This window comes from Phodopus roborovskii, unplaced genomic scaffold, assembly GCF_943737965.1.
Source record: "Phodopus roborovskii unplaced genomic scaffold, PHOROB, whole genome shotgun sequence".
NCBI classification, from domain to species: Eukaryota; Metazoa; Chordata; class Mammalia; order Rodentia; family Cricetidae; genus Phodopus; species Phodopus roborovskii.
In genome coordinates this window covers 8856136-8876873 of record NW_026126480.1, presented here as the reverse complement: position 1 = coordinate 8876873, position 20738 = coordinate 8856136, and the positions used below count along the sequence as shown (strand labels likewise).

The following is a 20738-nucleotide window of genomic DNA, read 5'->3' as shown; positions in this document are numbered from 1 at the left end:
TAACCCAGAAGTCAGAAGGACGGTCATCTTGCAAAGCCCAAGGCTCTGGTGAGGCAGCCAACTTGCCCTTCATCCCTAAAGAAGATAATGAAAACAATAACAGAGGCAATTTCTCTGATGGGAGATAAAACCATGAGGCCAGCTGGGCATGGTGTTGCCCACCTACAATCCTAGCTCTAGGTTATGCTGAATCAGGAAGTTTGTGAGTTCAAGATCAGTCTATACAGAGAGTCTGAGGTTACTCCAAGTTACAGAGGGAGGCCCTGTCTCAACAAGTCAAAACAAATATGAGGCCCAAAACAAAGTTTTGACTTTAGCTCTTATAACTGAAAACATGGAATCAGTCCAACCTTAGCTCCTCTATTTTAATTTTAGATTTCAGCAGGATGGCTGTGGGGTGGCCAGATAACATATGCATAGTCTAAGTTTCTGGCACACAGTGTATTTTAGCCCATCACACATCACCACAGTGCTTTCCCAGGACTGTTCTGGTTCTGTAACACCTTTCATGCGTGGGATTTGCATGCACATCCAGGTCTTTCAATGCATTCTTCAAGTTATGGATGGCCACTGAGGTCTTACAGTCCCATTAAGCCCTGGGTAGTTTTGACTTAAAAAAAGGAAGGAAGGAAGAAACATCCATGAAGGAAGCTGCTTCGCTAGTTCTGCTCTGTCTCTGCCAATGTGTGGAGCCTGTGTCACAGACAGTCGGGAGGCTTACCGAAGGCTTCTGAGAGCCCGAACACCTTCTGGTTGTAAACATCTGTCTTGTCCCAGATGAAGTAATAGGACAGGTCAGGGGCTGCAGCAAACCACTTCCTGAAGAGGCGACCCTCGACTGCCACCATGAGGTGGACCTTCATGAGGTTGAAGGGGATGGTGGGGTGCGTAAGGCTGATCCTCAGGACGGACTTGTAGCCAGGTGTGCGGCTGCTCAGGTAGCTCAGCCTCATCTTGCAGCCAGCAATGATGATTTCTTCTTGCAGGGCCTACAGGGCAGACAGATTATAGCAGGGATGTCACTGGAGGTCATGGGGGAAGTGGCATCCAAGACCTTGTGGACTTTGCATGTTCGGGGGCACAGGAGGAAGTAGAAGGGAAGGGGGTGAGGAGGAGAAGGAAGGATACCAGGAAGAAGATAGGGGAAGGTGAGGGATGAGGAAGGAGGACTAGCCTTGGTTCCTGTATTCACAAATTCACCTCCACAAGCTTCGGGCCCTTCCCTTGTGTAACATGGATGGAGATATTTTATCATGGCCCTGAGAGGATGTATAAGATAATGCACATGGGATACTCAACAATGTATGTCTCTGACTCATTAGCTATGTCCGTCAGGAAAACACAAGAATCTGGGAATTTCTACTTCCTTACTGGATCAACACCGGTAAAGCTGTGCATGCCAAGTGCCTGGGCCATCACTGTCATTAGGCAGGACAGTGGTATGGCTGGTACCTATGGCATAGAGAGCAGGGGTGACTTGAAGAGACACAAACATAAACAGCAGCCTAGGCTGATAGATGGTCTCTATGTGAGGCTTTCTAAAAGTGAGATATAGTTTCAATGTGTCCTTTCTAGGAAGGTCAACAGAGACCACACAGGGCTGGACACATCCTCAGGCAGCACTTGAGAGCCTGGGAAGAACCTGTTCCAGTGTTCCAGTTCATCTCCAGAGAGGTTGGGCTGGCTACACAGAGTTTTCAGCGCACACTGGCTCCCAACTCCAGTGTCATCCACATGAGCAGAGCAGGGAAAGCAGCAGGCTCAGACTAAAGATGGAAACGGTCAGCGAATTCCAGATGCTCACCCACAAGGCAAACGCAGGGGACTGTCATCAGCTTGATGCTCTGGGCTCTTTCTCAAGAAGGGAACATTAAATCAATCGAGCCTAACACATCCATTCAAGGGACGATGACTAGTTTTACCCCATGTTTTAGAGGACTTGTGCCTTTTCCATTCTGTTTATTCCATAGAAGGGTATAGACTTTTTGTCTATGCTTATTTCTTGAATACAGGAAATGCTGTAGACTGGAAGGGTCAGTCCACTATTGTGTCCCAGGCCATAGTTTATAGTTCCAGGCAAAGTAGGCTATCCACTTGGATGAGCCACAGGCAGCACTTGAGTGCCGGCCTGATGCCCTCATAAATATTCCCCTTCCTTAATGTGCCCATCACAATTTCCACATCCCAGCACTTGCAAAGATTAACCAACAATGGGACTGGGAAAACAAAGAGTTCATTTTTTATGAGTTCTGTGAGACTAAGAATAAGCAAGGTCTGTGCCCCAGCCGAACCTGTAGGCACCTAGCTCAGAGAACACTGGAAAGAGGGTCTGACCTTGACCCTCATTTGTTGCACAGTCCCTGCTCCTGGGAAAAGATGTCTGGCTGGAGCTGAGCCAGGGTTGAGTAACAAATTACTTCTCTCCAGCAAGTTCTGTCTCTGCTGCTGACAAGCCTTTCATACAAAAGGTCAGCCTGGCCATTGAGATGGGAGACAGGTGCTGAATCTCCAAGAAGGAGTATGATGAGAATTCAGAAATGGTTGTGTTTCCTTACTGGGGACTGGCATAGGAGTGCTCAACAGGGCACACTCAGTGAGACGTGTTTGCTCATCCAGGCGTGAAATACACACACATAAATGTATAAGCACTCTGTTCCACCGGCACCAGGGCAATCCATTAACATGCACATTGCTGGAGGTCTCATTAGGCAGGCAGGTGACCTGGGCCTCTTCAGGCTTCTGTGCTGCCATTTCCCCTCTGCCTTGGGCCTGCTTTTCTGCCTAAAAACATCAGACTGAGGATGATGGAGGAGATCCAACCCAGTATGGTTTTGCTCGGCAAAGAATCTGTCTTCATTTTCATCAGATTAAATACATTTTTCTCAATTACTTCCCTCTAATGATAATTAAGTAAAACATTTGCATGTGTAGATTTGATCCGAAGCAATCCTTAATTGGCATGAAGGCTGCATGTGTTAAATAATCTTAGTAATAATAGTAGCTAGAATTTATCGAGCACTTAGTAGGTGTCAGACATTGTGCTAAGTACCTCATGTTACATTTTTCTTATTTACTCTTTATTAAAATGCTTACTAGCTGGGATCCCATGGCTTATTCCTATTCACAGAAACTATTATTATAAATACTTTTAGCAGAGGAGTGAACTCTGAAAGCTGAGGAGGAGCAACGTAGAGCGAACAGGATGGTGAAGTAAGAAGAGCCAAGGAGTTTATTGTAAGCCCTAGTGTGCCAGGCAGATTGTAGGCATGCACCAGTCTTTAGCATGTAAGATGGAATCATATCCTGACTCCATGTCAACTGTGGGGTTTGGCCCTTGGGATCTCACCCAGGCGTGTATGGATGCTTTCTTGTTTTCCATTGTCTCTGTCCCCAAATAAAATAAAAGATGGCCTGACATCATCAAGGAACCCCAAATACCTGGATTTCTGGGACAATGGGGCCTTTCTCAGCACAGGAGCTTGCGAAGGATGTCAGTGGGGATGGAGACACCACAGGGTTGGGGCGGGCGAAGTTGCTCAGGTCACAGCTGGGAATCTCATTCTCCTCATGTCTCATGATGATGGTTTCCATGACAAAGAAGCGGTCCCAGGGTAGCCAGAGGGTGTGCTCTTGTGTGATGAAGGGTGCCCGTTCGAATCTCAAGATGATGGAGATGCCGCCATTTGTGACCAGGTCAAAGCTGCAAGTGGGGACAGTAGCAGCAGGAAGAAGATGATGATGAGAACAATGAGATACTGGAAGGTGAGAAAACCACAGGAAGGGTCTGAGTACTTGGCTGAGGGCTACTTCAATGTCCAGAGGCTGGACTGCAGCCACAAATAGTGACAACAAGGACTCCAGAAACCACCAGTTATTGCTATAAAATGATTGGCCAGGGAGGGTTGACAGATGCCAAATTGAGTACAGCAACAGAAGCTGTTGAGCAGGACCCAGGGCAGCTAGTTAGCCTCTGCTATGGAGCTCCTGGTGCTGTCACTGGGTCAGAGCCCGAACTCACTAAGGAGCCTGCAGGATGAGACTGAGTAAGTATTTGCTGAGCATTGGGAAGCCTGAGTCCAATCTTTGCTGCCATGAACAACAGTGTGGCCATGAGTAAACCAACCAGCCTCTTTGAGCTTTAGCTTTCCCATCTACCCAAGGGTTCATGTGAATTTCTCTCTCTCTCTCTCTCTCTCCTCTCTCTGTGTGTGTGTGTGTGGGTGTGTGTGCGTGCACACACACCCACACCCACACCCACACCCACACACACACACACACACACACACACGTGTACTGATGTACTGTCTGTGCATGTGTATTATGGAGATCACAGGTTGATATGAGTGTCTTCTTCAATTACTTCTGTACATTATTAATGTTGTTGTTTGATACAGCTCTTTCCTCTTTTTTAAAATTAAAAAAAAAAACATGTTTAGGCAGGGTCTGCCTATAGTCCTGGCTATTATAGAGCTCACAATATAGACTAAGCTGGCCTTGAACAAGATTCTCCTCCTTCTGCCTCCCAAGTGCTGGAATTAAAGGCATGTGCCACCATGTCTGGGCATTGAGATAAGTCTCTTACTGAGGCCAGAGCTTATATTTTGTCTAGACTAGCTGGTCAGTAAGTCCCTGGGATCCATTTGTCTCTACTTCCCAGCGTCTATGTGGGTGGTTAAGATCTGAATTTGGGATCTCATGTTTGCACAGAAGTACCTTTCTCCATTGGGCCATCTGTCCATCTCTCAAATGGTTTGTTTTTGAGGCCTAAGTAGCTATGCAGTTTGAGGCTGTGCAATTAGAATCACAGTATCTCATAGCGAAAGGGAGATGGAAGCATAAGTGCCTGGCTGAGATGAAATCACTGTGACCGTGTGTGCAGAGCCAGTACTGTCCCAACTTCTCTTCATGACTCTGCTCTCCATCCCTTCACTGCCACAGACAGCTTCACGCTGGGCTTCTTGTTTCAGATTTGTGTGTGAGCATATAGGCAAAATCCTTCTTACCTTCTCTCACTCCCAAATGGAATTCTCCCAGAACGTGTTGGCAGTTGTTGGGTTCTGGTGCTTGTCCCCACCACTGCTGAGAAATTTTGCCAGGCATTTGCCTTTATAAACTGTGGTGATGTGTACCTTTCAGTTTTGAAAGTCCAAGGAGCATGAGTCCCCATTTGCATACCATAATGTTTCTGAAAGTTGCCAGTCCTGTAAGGAGATTAGCTTCTGTTCTATAGACTCATGCTCAGAGGTTGGGTGAGCTCAGGCTATGCACACAGGGACTAGAAATCAACGTGTAGCACATATCCTGCAAGATGAGTATGCTTAGCGAAGAACAATGCTTAGCTGTTACCTCAGGCCCTGTGTTTGGTGTGTAAGAGTCCAGCCCAGAGTTTTGTTCTTTCCCTAAAAAGATAGTTTGAAGTCATGTAATAACTAAGCTTCTGGGAGGGAACTTAGTGGTCATGTTCCCAAGTCTCTCCCAATGTGATGGACTAGTCACTTTCATTGAATCACCATCAAGGGACCATTGATTTCATGCTTGCCCATATTCAGTTATCAGGAGCTTGCTGCAGCCACGGGAGGATAGCCCCATCTTTGGATAATTCTGACCATTAGGACTTGAATTTTTGGAGCACAGCTGGGTCTCCCTCATTCTGGTTCTTATTTATTTGGCTTATTTTTATCTGCTGTGGTGACCTGAGACCAGTGGCTCTGTCTGCCAGCTATCCTCCACTGCAGTACCAGCTTGCACAAAGTCTTCTCTTAGGAGGTACATTTAGCTTTACAATTTTACTTTTTGAGACAGAGTCTCTCTATGTAGATCAGACTGGCCTTCAACTCAATTCTTTTGCTCCAGTCTTGAGACAGATTCATGTCTGTGCCATCATACCCAGTGAGGGTATACTTGCAAAGCCTGTAGTCACCTTCTCTACAAGACCTTACTCAAGCAGAATTCTAGCTCCCTCCTAGGGGTCTGTTGTAGCATGGAGGCTCCTAAGAGCTCCCACTGCAATACACTGTAATTGCTCCAGGGGTGGGTCATCAATTTCTCTGTCCTTCCAGGGACAGGTCTATCTCTTAAGTTACAGAATGAATACATGAGAGACACTGCCACTGCTTCTAAACTGACTGTCAAATGCTGTGAGTCCATTCTTTCTGCAGCTACTGAAACACGTCAACTCTGTGATTATCTCTGTAGTTGGTTTGAGACCCCTCAGTGCAGAATGCTGTCATTACCTTGGCCAATACTACTTTGTAAAGCTGTGACTGCTACTCCAGTTTGCTCTTTCCTCCCTTTTTACATTTAACCATCCTACGCTCATGGGAGATAATACCTCCAGTTTTGGGTCCTCAAACTCCAATGATAGGCTCTTCTCTCTTTAGTAACTTTCCACATACTTGGCTGCTCATGGCTCTTTCCATGCTCATGGCCTGTCTATGCTCAGGGCCCTGTCTATGCTCATGGCCCTCTCTGTGCTAACCTTTAGAAGAAGTTAGATGCAACCATCCTTCAGTAAGTGATGGTGGAGAAACACCAGGGTGGGCATTTATTGTAGTTCCAGAGTCCAGGCTGTGGTTCTCCAGGAGAATACCCTAGTTTGGGGGAAACACTCACAGGATAGGCTGGTATTCTTGCCACAGAACTGGTCAGTATCTGTACTTTGTTAGAATGTTTTAAACAGAAAATTGGCTAGACTCATAAGCTTGGCTCAAGTGAGGCAGCATGCAGAGAGGGAGGGAGAGATGGAGGAAAGAAGGGAGGTGGGGGGATGGAGGGAAGAAGGGAGGGAGGGAGAGAAGGGTAACTAAAATGAAAAGATTTATCTTCAAGGCTGTGAGCAGGCTAGGGCATCTGGCCATGGCAGGAGATGAGTGCAATGGGCTGAGGCCAGGCCTGCTCATCTGGCAGGGAAACTCTGTTGTAGATGTGACTGTGGACCTGATCCCAGTCAGAAGGCCTGGTTCTCAAATGGAGCACATCTCTTGCTGGTCCAAACACCACTGCTTATAAGGCAGGTGAGTTATACCACCCTCCCAAGCCTCAGTTTCCCCATCTGTAAAATCAGGCTGATCATCATAATCACTTGGCAGGGTTACTAATTGGCTAGATGGGTGATGGATGGACAAGCCCAGGGTCCATGGAATTCCCTGGGCATCACACACAGCACAATCCCATGTTTCAAGTCAATGAGCTTGACTTGTTCCCCTTGTTAGGACTTCTTTTAGTTTTTCTTCATGACTTGTATTTTCTATCTTTAAAATGATCTTTTTGGGTAATTTCCCTGTTACTATTTTCTGTGTTTGAACTAGTGTGTGTGTGTGTGTGTGTGTGTGTGTGTGTGTGTGTGTGTTGGGGTGTGAAGTGGCTGGGGAACTGGTGAGGGTGTCACAGTGCTGACTGCAGAGCAAAGATTACGCAGGTGACTCAGGTGCAGCCTAGCCTTCAGTGCATTTCCACTCATTCTCACCTCCTCTCTATCTTTAGCTTTATGGCATCTCCTGTGTATCAGGGGTAAAGAGAAACTGAGTCAAGGGAGGGAGGAGGGGAGTGAGCCAGATGCATACAACAGAGGGGTTTCAGAAGCTATGGGAACAATGATAGCTTTCCCATACATTTTGGTTTCTAGCATTTTAGCCCCACAATGCATGGGCAAGAACTGGGTTGAAATGCACGTTCTAAGCAGCACCCTTTCTGACTATGTCACAATGTTGGAGGCTGATGCAGGAAACCTCCCTTGGCATATAATGACCCAAGAAGCAATAGATATGGTCAGCATAGCCCAGAGACCCAAAGAATGGGTGATTGCTACAGTCACATGTAGAATTACTATGGTATGTTTCATGGACCTTGTCTAAGCAAGCCCAGAGGTGCCTACTGACTGACAGTTTGCTTTTTCATGTGGTAAGTTTCACAGTAAAAGAGCAGTCTAGAAAGGCTCCATATTTGGTAACTATTCTCCTGTGGATGGGAGTGTTCTAAGAATATCTATGGACTAGGATACCCACAGCTGCCATTTCTGTACTATCCCAAATCTGAAGACAGACATAGTGAATAGGAGAAGCTCCTTCCTGTCCTAGTGGGTGTCTGCTGAGGGGCTACTGGGCAGAACCTGTGCAGGGCAGGGAGCAGTGGCCTGGCCTGGCCAGTTTGCTCCCTGGGGACTGGCACAGACCTCTTCCAGCTGGGCCGTTCCCACTGTTGTGGAGGAGGGAAGGCTCCCCACACCAGGCTTGCCAAGCTGTCTAGGAGGCACATGTCTCCAAACAGATGAGTCCTGCTTCATTATCACCTCGGCTGGGACATGCTCACATCTGATATTGGATTAAAGAGGTGCTAAAATCAATCAGGCTGGAGCATAATTTCTAACACAGAGTGAAGAATCAACCTTATGGGCCCATGCTCAGCCAGATGGACTGACACCACCTGATTTCATTAAAAATAGAGGACTTATCACCACTGACAGGCTAAATATTCCATTTGCCTTCTTTTTTTTTTTTCTCTAAAATATTTGTGCTGCTATCTCCTTGTTATTCAATAATTCATCCTAATTTATAATTTTAACAACCATTATTTATTTACTTACTATGTGTCACACTAGGAAGTGAAACCTAGCATGTGGCAGGAAATCATGATTTATTTTTATTTAGTTTGGTTTTTCAAGCCAGGGTTTCTTTGTAGCTTTGGAGCCTGTCTTGAAACTTGCTCTGTAGGCCAGGCTAGCCTTGAACTCATGAAGATCAACCTGCCTCTGCCGTCCAAGTGCTGGGGTTAAAGGCATGTACCACTACCACCTGGTGAAATCATTATTTAACAAACACATACTATGTGTTAGGGGATTCCTCATCCATTGTACTATCTTATCCACTCCTCTAATTCTCACACCCAGTTTATGAGATATATAGTGTTAGGTCATGCTCTAGATGAAGAAGTGGAGGGTTGGGGAGGCAGTATCTGTCCAAGCATACACTTGGGGAGATCCATGGCCATCAAGGAAACCCTGGTTTTATTTCATACTGTTTATGGTTCTCAAGGGAATGAAAAGGTCAGAATTTGCTATCACCCAAACAGCTTCCATTGAAGCAACTTCTAAGCAGTTGAAAGGTAGAAACTATACAATGAGAATGGTAAGATTCTGGGAACCATGTGATCTATTATAAAGTAGCCCATGTGACAGTATTCCCATGAAGAGTCACTGAAAAGATAATGAGGATGAGTAGTCCTGTGTTTATGTGAGAGCCTCATGAGAAGGAAGTGCTTAGTCTACAGCCAAAGGGAAGGGACAGAGGTCAGAGTTGGGCACAGGTAACAATAAGACAATAAGATGCAGAGCTGGATGTAAGAAGGTAGGCTATCTGGGTCCAAGTCTGAGCCCTGTTCACATAACCAATCCAGAGGCAGCTATGTTGCAAGACCACAGGCCCTAACTCTCCCTGGTCCATGAAAGGTCTCCTACCTGCCGTCTTGCCTGCTGATTGTGTACCCAAAGAGAGGGTTATTGATGAAACTGATGTTCACACCAACCAGCGGGGTCCCATCTGATGTCATCACTTGTCCACGGATGACACAGGCATGCCTGTGGGAAGAGAAGGGGGAACAGCATGAAGTATCTTTCACGGTCAACAGGGAACCTCCAGAAATCATAATCAGAAGGCTAGTCATTTAGACACACCTTACATTCAGGAGTCCTGAGTGTTCACTTCTGATAATAATCTGTCACTCTCAAGGTTTCAAAGTGTCATTGAGAGAATCACTCTTGGGAAATGTTTTCCAATATTTCACTCCAACATTATTTTTCTAAGGCCATTATTTGATATAAGGCGAGGAAGCTGATCCCAGGGAACAGCACAGTATAGTTAAGATGGAACTACAGAGTGAGGTGCCCTAGGTTCAAATCCCAGATCTGCTACTACCTAGATCTGTAACATATACAGGTTTGTGACAGTTCTTAGAGCCTCGTTCTTGCTTGTTTCATCTTGGTACAGAGTAAGTGACAAGGACCATCATCATGTTACTGGAAGTGAGGATGTAAGGAAGAGATCAGGATGGAGAGGTGCTTCCTTCCACCTGGCATTAGAAAGAGAAGGATAGATGATAGCATCTCCTTGGAGTGTCTCCTTACTGACCTGTCCCCACTTCCAGCCCTGACTCCCACCTCCCACTTGTTCCCTATACTCTAGACAACAAGCTATGTGCTTTCCCTGCATTTGCCAGGAGAATATTGGGAGAGAGAGAGAGAGAGAGAGAGAGAGAGAGAGAGAGAGAGAGAGAGAGATTCTCCCATCTGCCTAAAATGTCATTCCTGCACGCACCTCCCAACATTTTCATCCTTCAACACCCACTTCAAAGGAAGTCTCTTCTCGAAAGCCTTTCTTGATGTTCCTGCTCAGAACCCATACCTCACTCCCTCAAAACCTCACACAGATGCCTTGGTATCTTGCCAAACTGCAATCCCTCTCCTCTCCACCTGGTTTTGGGTGGTGTGAGGACATGACACGGTGTTCTCCATTATGCAGTAGTTGGTCACAGTGAAAACAAAACAAAAACAAAACAAAAGAAAATAAAACCAAAAACGGGGGATTGAGCAAATGAATAGGATGATTTGCCATAATCTAGAGTGATGGTTTGTACATATTTCAGAAATAGAATCATTGTATAGATGACATTTTCTAAGGAACTAAAAGTAGGAAACAGACCAAAAGAAGACCTGCCCTACATGCAATGGTGGCAAAATTCTTCCTTCCCTTTGGTGATTCCGAAGGAAACTTGGGAGAGCCTCTGAAGGAACCATCTGGAAGCTGTCAAGAGCCTTTCCTTTTTATAAAGAGGGGTTATCTTTATTATTTGTCTGAAGCCACTAGGAAGGTAGTAGTAGCTGGAGGCTGGACTCCAGGCCTTGCATTTCTAGGCCCAAATCCATTGGTGTGTCTTCCTGAGCAATGCATGGGAATGAAGGTGTGAGTGAATTCACTCCTGACTGAATGCTCTGAGAGCAGTATGGACACAGCCATTGATGACTTATCTAGGGCAAAGATGCAGGTGCTGTTGCTCACATTCTCTCCATTCTCCTACTTCAGGAAGCAACTTTTCCTGGCCTATGGAGGAGCTACTGATAAGGCCTATAGGCATATATGAGAAAAAAAAATCTCAAACTTGATCCCATCCTTATTAGGCACCCAGATCTTTACTTCCCTCAAGTGATAAGCTTTTCTCTGTTTGATGAGAAAAGCAATTAACACCAGGCTTGCAAGCAGCTGGTCTCACCAGTGTCAGCTTGTCCTTTCTGAAGGCAACAACAACTACCCACAATGCACTACAAGCCTCACCCCTCCCACCCCATCCCACCTTACCTCACCTCACTGCACAATCTGACTAGAGCTAATTCAGTCAGTGGTTTCCTTCCGAGGCCCTTGGTCTAAATGCAATTACATGGCAAGCCAGTTAAGCAGGCTCGGCTCGGCGAAGACTCGCAGTCCTGTTCTGAAGGTCTCTCAATGTATTTATGTGAAATTATCGTTCCACTAAAGGGAAGGATTTATTCCATCAATTGCATTCAGCTGGTACTGAGAGAGGCTTTCTTTAATGGAGGACAATTGCATTTTGTATTGCTGGAACTTTGTCCTTCCAGTGAATTACTAACAGATCTCAGTGTCTGGTCTTGGCTACTCTCCAGCCTCCTGACATGCATAGTACCTTTGGATTTTGCCTGGACAGTAACCAGCCCTCTGAGGGTGGTTTTCTTCATGGGGCTGCTCTAGTTGCCCCTGCCTCCTGTTCATGTAGACCAGCATCCTCTGATTGATCTCTCTCTTGGGGATTTCCTGGTTGTTGGGAAATATTAAATCAGCACCATTTGGCTATCGTTTAGTCTCTGTTCGGCAAACCAGAGCAGATGTAACATTAGTGCAGGTTCCTGTGGATTGCTTTCGATTCTGGAGAAGATTCAGTTGACTTGCCAAGCCCCTCCAGGCCACTGAAGCCTCATGAAACTAAGTCCTAGAGGAAAACATTTCCATTCTCTCTCTCTCTCTGTTTAACCACGGTCTTCAGTTGTCAAGAAAACCCTGTTTAACATTAAGTCCACCCCCTCCCCAAAGATGAGGAAGCCACTTTGTGGAGGTCCCTGTATGTGTTTCATGCCATGTGCTTTTGTCTAAGGAGGTTTGAAAAGATGTGAGTGCAAGATTTCCCAGCGATTTCCCTTCATGCAGTTATTCAGTGGATACAACTAGTGGGGTATTGATAAATTTTTAAGGATAGATGAGAGAGTGAAAATGAAAGGTTTCAGGAAAGGGAGAGGGTGAGGGAGAGGGGCAGGTGTAATAGTATTACCTATTCCTGTGGTGTAAATACCCCCATCATGGCTGAATTCAAGCTACTAACATGACACCACTGAATACAGAGTTGCACAGTAGTATAGTATTATGTAGTATTTCTCAGGGTTACATTAATCTCAAATAAGCTCAAAAGCAATGTTAATTATAAAATACAATTAAATCATTAGAAATAGATAAGTGTTGAGTATTTATAATCCTTTGATATAATTCAGTTTTATATAGTTTAGATTTTTAAATTTAAATTGAAAATTTTATTTTACATGTATGAGTGTTTAGCCTGCATGTATGTCTGTGCACCACATGCATGCCTGGTACCCATGGAGGTCATAAAAAGGCATAGGATCCCTTGGGACTAGAGTTATACTGTTGTGTGACACCATGTGGGCACTAGGAGTCACACTTGGGCCCTCTGGGAGAGCAGCCATATCTCCAACATGACATGGTTCAATTTTTAATAATGGCTGTTTAGCAATCTGCTTACAGAATTCCTAAGCATTTAATAATTGGTTCTTTCAGTTCTTTTTGTTTTTTGTTTTTTGTTTTGTTTTTATAAACAGGGTTTCTCTGTGTAGTCTTGGCTGCCCTGGAATTCATTTTGTAGACCAGACTGACTTCTAACTCAGAGATCAACCTGTCTCGGCCTCCAAAAGGCATGGGTCACCACCACTAGGCTAATAATCAGTTCTTAAGAGCCCAAATGAGTTGTGTGTTTACATTCCCCTGGGACACTGACCTCATACTGAAGGTCAGGCTTTGTGTTGTGGATGAGGCTAATATATAATAGCTGCTTCTTTGACTGTAAAACTGTACCTTGGCAAGAAACTCCTGACCAGAGGTGAGAATCATTGTCACTCTGGGTTTCCCAGCTAGCTCATAACACAATCTTGTGCTAAGTTAGTTTAATTTTTTTCTCTCAATTGGATATGAACTGGGGTCATCTAGGAAGACAAAACCATCAGATTGGCCTATGATGAGTCTGTGTGGGCATTTTCATGCTTAATGACTGATGTGGGAGGGCCCAGACCACCCAGGGCAGGTGGTCCTGGGGTCTAGAAGAAAGCAGGCTGAGTAAGTCATGGGGAGCAGGCCAGTGAACAGCACCCTTCCTTGGTCTCTGCTTCAAATCCCATCTCCAGGTTCCTGCGTTGAGGTGCTGCCCTCAAATCCTTCATGACAGACCATGGTGGGCCATGAAACCAAATAAATCCTTTCCTCCCCTAGTTGCTTTTTGGTTATGACATTTTACAACAGAAATAGAAAGCAAGCTAGGATAATGTCTCTTCTTTTCTGCCCAGTCACTTCCTTGGGATAACTGAAGTTGGAAGTCTTATTTCCTAGTCATCCTTTGAGCCTCTCCCACAGTCACTTCAGTAAGGCTGTCACCAACAACTTTTCTTGATCCAGTGAATCACCCTTTCCTCTGGGCTCCTCTATACCTTATGATTCTCTCTCCATGACTTTGATTGTCCGCCATTCACATTTACAAAGCTGTCTCCCATGTCTGGGGCTGTGAGTCCAGTAGGTAGAGCAAGCATGGGATGCAGCTTCCTGCTTGATAAGTCAATAATGACCAACAACTTGAAACTCAGAGAGAAAATATTTGCTCAAGGTCACCCAGAGATGAACTTGATTGGCTTAGCTGTCACTTCTGAATCCTTACTGTGACTGCTGTGTCTTATAGTCACAAAACTCCCAGCTACCTCCTGTGAGCCACACACTGTGCTGGGTGCTAGACTTACTTAGGTATATGAATCCCAGTTCCTGGTTACTTGCTAGAGCTCACAAAAACCATTTCAAAATGCCCTAGTGTGTTTGTCCCTGTTATCAGAGTGTCAACACACGGAATTAGCATATGTCAGGCAGCTGGGACACAAAACAAGCAATTAGGCTGGTTGAACCCTGCCAGGAGCAGCACTTCTGCCAGGCCATCAGGCTGGTGTCACACATACTGGCATTATTCCAACTATACACTCAGTGCCTGAACAAGGTGCCCTTGCTGGTGGCAATGAGATCTGCCCGATTGCTTCCTGAGGCCAGAGGCCAATCTTGGGGATCGAGAGAAGAATCTGCTGGAGAGACAACAGATGGATTGCTACCCGGCCCTCCATCAAACAGAATGGAGCAGATAAAAGAAGCAGCCTGAACTGCCACTCAAGAGCAGAAAGAACTGTGGCTGGGAAGTCACAGTTTCTTGCTCTGATCTGGAGAGCCACCACACCTCTGAGTCTCCATCCTTTCAGCTGTTAAGTGTCCTAAGTTTTCCCCAGTCTGGTGTGAAACAGAATCCAGTGTGTGCTTAAGTGTTCCAGAAAGTTTTGATAGTTTTTACCTGGTGCTATGTAACCCAGTTCAGGAGCCTGTCAGAACAGGGGGCTGCAGAGTCTTAATGGGTTCATAACAATGCTCACTCTTGCTTCAGACTCTTGTCTCTGAGCTGTTCTCATATCTTGTCTTCCACTGACCTTGTTCCCTGGAAATCTGCCTGTTTACCTTTCAGACTCAGCCAAAGCACTTACCAAGCAGTGGCCACCATTTCTGTATCTCTGGGCTGCTTATATAGAAAATAAGTCACACTTGTTCCCAAAGTGGGCTAAACTCCATGTTGACAGGACCAACCACATTTCCCTCATGCACTGGGTGTGGCTGATGCACATTTTTAGTAGGAAAAGGAAAACATCCTTCTAGAGGCTGTCCTAGAATTTGAATGCGTGGCATGGCATATAAGCTCTTAATAAATTATTTATTGAATCAAGAGATGAGATGCTTCTCTTACTGAGGGTAAAGGTGGTGTCAGAGAACTTTGAGCTATTTGATCTTGATGGGGATGTGTTTAGGGACCCCTAGGCTGAAAGCACTGAATATTCTTCCCAAGGTGGGGATCTCTGCCTCTTGATGGTTCACTTGGCTTCTGCTTGCACCTCTTGTTTAAAAAAGTACCAAAAATGCCAGGAACAAGTTATGTTTTGGATTTTCTGTTTGAGGTATAGTGTACAAATAGATGAAGGAAATATTAAATGAAGGGAGAGAATCTGAAACTCCTTTTTTTCTTTTTGGTTATTCAGAGAAAATAGCTGGTATTCAGGGCATTGGAAAAACCATTAGGGATCTAGGTAGCAAATACTAACTGCATGCTTTTCCTGCCTTACAGTGTTTGCTGCTCCATGCTGCTATTGGTTATGTAAATCACTGCACTGCATAAGGCACTTTAAGTGGATTTATATGCCTGACTTGTACAAACCCTTAAACCGTCTTCTATGAGCTCCTGCTGACTGAATGGGATTTTTCCAGCACCAACCACAATTTATCTGAAGTCTATAAGAGATGTGTCTACAGTCATACTGCTTTTAAAGGAGGCTGGGCTCCAGGCCCAGCCCAGGCTGCTCTCAGCCAGTACTCTGTAGTGTGAAGCCTCTTTGTGTGTTGTGCTATGTTGTGTGGCATTAACGAGCTGGTTAGAGCCAGCTGGAGATGTCGAGTGTAGCAGCATCTTGCTGTAGAGATTTTTGAACCGAAGATGCTGAACTTGGAACACACAAGATTCGGGAGAGAACAGATGCCTCTACCGTTTACAAGTCTATGACCTTGACTTCCTGATTCAGTTTCTCTGGGCCTCAGTTTTTCGAGTCCTCAAACAAGGGCCACCAACTGAGTCCCTCTGCACTATGGTTTGGGAGCTGGAGGTGGAGACTTAAGCACATCACTACTTATAGAAAGTACTCCTAGCAATGCCTAACAAAAAGCACAGGATGGCGAATGTTTTGTGTTAGTTCTGCTTCAAACAGCAATTGGGTTTCTGGGTATTTTATCTCATTGCATCTTCAAAACAACTTAGTGGGAATTAGGAACCTCATGGTACAGAGAAGAACGAGTCTCCTTTGCCCAAGGTTACTTGTTTGACTCGCCCAAGAACTTAATCTAGGTCCTCTCTCACTGTGCACTAAATTGTCTCCACATCACCATGGCCTCCTCTGCTAATGCTCCCTGTGATGGACAAGGAGGCACATGCTTAAGCTGCAAAGCAAACAGAGATGGTAATTCCTTTTGAAATCAATAAAGGGATGATCAAGTGGCTGAGGAGGAGTTGTTAGCTGCTCATCAGGATGATGTGAGCCGTTGCCGCCTGCATCCTCAATTGAATCCACCTTGTTGCTTTATCATCATAAACATTCATTTCAATGTGGGGAGGGATTTTTAAAAACCAACATGAATAATATATTACGGCTGACATTTTGGAGGAAGCGGGATCTTTATCTTTTTCCATCTTCCAGTAGGTAATTTATCATTGCCTTTCTTTCCTTTTCCCTCCCCTCTTTGGTAACTGATGGGGTAGCCTGTCAGCTCAGTTTGCTTTGAAGGAGCAGGAGTGTAATTCAATAATAAATTCACTCCGAGGCCAGCTGTCAGGAAACTGGTGTTTATCTGAAGTTCATTAGGAGATCCCTATGGCTCAGCCTCTTGGAAGGTCTTGGTGGCTGTTTGAGGCCTGGAAGAGAGGTGGGGGCAGGAGTCTGGGATGGGGATTGGATGCCCGTCTGTAACTCGGTGGCACCAACACTTGGGTATAGTTTATGCTTGGCAGGGGACTGGTCAACATGACATCACATATATGACCATTTGTTTTTCCCCATTACTTTTTCCTTTTTAAGCTCTCATATTTAAAATTTCTGAAAACTTCGGCTTTTACTTAAGGATGTAAAAGAAATTCTGAAGGCTTAAGAGCCCTGATGGTTATTTCTCTTATGTGTAGAGATGACTTTGGGTCTTGAGTCAGACACAATTCTTTAGCACGGTTGTGGATCTTTCTGGGTCCCTGCCCTTACATTCCCTTTTTGGGCTCCATCTACAGAGTATCTCCTTCTCCCACAGAACTTTAGTGCTTACCGTGTTCACTTATTTGACTTCCTAAGCCTGTCTTGATTTCAAATGTTAGAGCATGCCTCCTAAAGAATGCCACCAGAATTATCATCCAGCTCCATTAAAATCCTCTATTTTCTGATTACTCTGGAAACTCACACTGTTACCCATCTTGGTTTCTCAATCTATCATGCATTTCTAACTGCTGTGCGACTGAAACCCACAGGAAGTAATCCAGCTTTCCCTACCGGAGACATATCCACATGCATTAACACACATATCCACACACATATCCACACACACACACACACACACACACACACACACACACACACAAATGCACACACATTTCACATACCCTCACACATCCACACACTCTCATGACACACATGCTCACACATTCATACACTCCAACTCACACCCCTTACCATTTCGGGTCTTTCTCCTCTGTGCTCACCATGTCCTGCCAGCTGAGTCTTGCCCACATCTACTTGCTGACTGACTGAGCTGAAAACCAGCAAGACTTGTCAATGCCATGTCCTTTCTTAGACCTAGAAAGGATTCTCAAATGTATTCTCAACCTAGATTCAAATGGCTCTGGGTGGTTTTCCTCTCAGCACATCTTCTGTAACCAGTAACTATTCATGGAGGTTCTTTCTGCCCTGCATGCAGCTTTTCAACCTCCTTACTTCTGCTCAGACATCTGCATGGCCAGAAAAGGAAATTGCTCTGCCTTGAGGGTTTCCAGGAGATACTCAGGCTACTTTCCCTTTCTTGGTTGTCTGACTCCATGTTCCATAGTCTATGGCCTATTTTCTTTCCTTTCTGATTGGACAGCTGGAGACCCTTCTTCCATCTGAGACCTTAGTAGCTCCTTCTCTCTCATTCAAGTCTCAAAAGCAAGTGCTTTCTTCATATTCCACTATGACAACATGTAAGGGCAGCTGGTGGTCCTGGTATCCTGCTCAGAAGGGGCAATGGCATTTAAACTACCTAATCTGGTGATGGTGATGCCTAGACTTGTACGTGGCATCCTACTTTGGGATCCCCTGAGGCTATTAAAAGTTTCATCACTTCGTGCAGTCATTACACTTGCAGAGGAAGAGCGTCAGAGCTACTGTCTTTGTTAAACCTATGCTGAACATGTGGTTTACCAAGCATTGTGTTGGGCTCTGGGACACAGATGAATAGTGTTTTGGTTTGGAAAGGAGGCGTTTCCTAAAAGAAACAGGTGCTGAAGCCTCAGTCCTTAGCTGGTTGATCTAATCCAGAAGAGGTGGCTGGTTCACAATGGCTCTAGCTTAATTGATGGATGGATCCTCTGATGGAGTTGTAATAATTTCCCACATCATTGGGATGGTGAAACCTTTAGGAGGTGGGGCTCTGGCTAGAAAAAATAGGTGACTGAGGGGCACATTCTTGGGGCCATTGTCCCAGATCACTTCCCCAGTCTGTCTCTGCTTCCTAGCTACCATGCATTAAGTGGCTTTGTTCAGCCACACACTCTTGCACCTTGATGTTCTGCCTCAATACAGGCCCACAGAGATGGAGCAAGCCATCTGTGGACTGAGATCTCTAAACTGTGAACCAAGACAACCCTTTCCTCTCTTGGAGGTGTTCTCATAGGACACAAAACTAACCTTAAGAGGAGGCTAGGATTACCTTCCCTGTTCTTCATTCTTCTCTGAAGAGCTTCTGTCTCAGCTCTAAATCACCACTGTGGTTTCTTCCCTGGAGTTCAGCCTCCCTTCCTGAGGAGCTGTGGCCTACCCCTCCCTATTCCATTACTTCCAGCACCATTTGGGGTACTGTATAGAAGCACGAGAATAGTACCCCTAGCATATAGCTTCTTGAGTTATGTATCTCTTTGAGAGCTCTCCTGCTTCTTCATTCCAGGCCTAGGGTGGCTGCTGAGGAGAGGCCTGAACTATAAGAATGGCTTGTTTATTTCCATCTCCCTTAGAGGTCCAGCTGGTTCCAAGCAGTGGCCTTGAATCCCTCACTCTGAATTTCTCTGGGTCCGACATCTGGGAGTGAATTGCACAGCGAAGGGGTTATCCTTCTGTGTCCTGCCATCCCTACAGGACTCAGGACTGTGGGGTGACAATCTGCATCTTGAAAGCTAGTCAAACTCTGCAACTTGTGAAACAACATACAGGATATCAGGATGTGGGCCAGGCACAGGCTTATTACTGTTATACATGAGACAGGCCTGTCTGTCTATCAGCTGCACCCTGGAGAAGTGTTTCTGGTTTCCTCACTAATAAGGATCCCAATGTCACCTGGCTGGCAAGAATACAGCCTTTTCTTTTCCTCAGAGAGTGATCCAACAGTCTAAACCCATTTCTCCCTATATGGTGGCTGGACTTTTCTGGAGAGTGGTTGATTCTCAAACTTTGCCTCCAATTAAGAAAGTGGAGCTGGCAGCTCTTAACAGCATCACCTCCATCATCATGCCATTGGGTAATTATCCGAGGTGTCTCTGGGTGGTAGGTGCTCTGGGTTGAGCCTTTGTGCATTTCTTTCCATTTAATTCTCCAGGCCACTCTCTGACACACACATTGCTTACCCAGGCTCTCAGATGAGGAGAGTGGATCTCCACAAAGCATAAGAGTTTTTCTTCCCCCAAGGTCATATAGTAGGGAAAGGGATACAACTGTCCTTCAGGTCTAATTGCAAGGCTTTTCCTAGTTTGTAATATGCTACTACTATAAAAGCCATCATCTACTGATCTGTTAGGTGCCAGGCTTAGCCTGTAACCAGGGGACTCAGGGGACATGTTCCTGCTGGCACGGAGTAGGCTGGCATAAATAGGGCACTCCCTAAACAGATCCTTTATTTTAATCTTTTCTACACTTATACCATCCTCTCACACAATAGGAAAGAAAGCAACAACTTGAGCTGGGTATCTGACTCCACTTCATCCCAATTGCACAAAGAAGGGTTTTACCTCTAGACCCATTTGAGACCATGTAATAGGCACCCAATGCTTCATGTTTCTGATGACTGGTCACCAAGGCTTACTTGATAGAGGGATGTTTGGGCACCCATGGTGATTGGTGTCTATTTCTTCTGAATCTAGATCAGCAAGGAGCAGGGGCATATTGATTCAGGCAAGTGCCAGGAGAGAGAGATTTCATACTAACATTTTTGAACCTTCCATTATCTACTCATTTGTAGAGCAAGTACCATATTCCAGGCCCTTCTTGAAGTGTCAAAGGTTTGAAGAGATGAATAGTGTCTGCCTTCCAAGTGTAACTTAACTGAAGGTAACATGTGTAAAAAGGACCTAGGAGCTGTCCTCTCCAGCTTTTGCTCCTCACCTCCAGTGTGGTGTCTGGCAGAACTAAATAATATGTCCTTCTGCCTCCCCTTCCCTCCACTCTTCCTTTTTTTTTTCTCCTCTCTCTTATTCCTCTATTCCCTTCCTTTCTCCCTTTTACTTTCTCATTCTTTAAGGCAATTTATGTGCATATATATTCTTGAGCAACTACTGAGTGCGCTAATGAGTGAGATGCAGGATTTGCCTGGATAACACAGATTGCAGGGGCA

General features: G+C 45.3%; 1 protein-coding gene across 1 annotated transcript in view; it reads right to left on the bottom strand.

Moving 5' to 3' along the window:
- Tenm4 (teneurin transmembrane protein 4) overlaps nt 1-20738 on the bottom strand; it is a 701768-nt gene that overhangs the window by 57233 nt on the left and 623797 nt on the right. Inside the window, exons 19-21 of the mRNA XM_051192264.1 lie at nt 9452-9571; nt 3439-3700; nt 722-989 (exon numbers count right to left, since the gene is read on the bottom strand). Coding sequence (XP_051048221.1) covers nt 722-989; nt 3439-3700; nt 9452-9571 — 650 coding nt within the window. The remainder of the gene's footprint in view (nt 1-721; nt 990-3438; nt 3701-9451; nt 9572-20738) is intronic.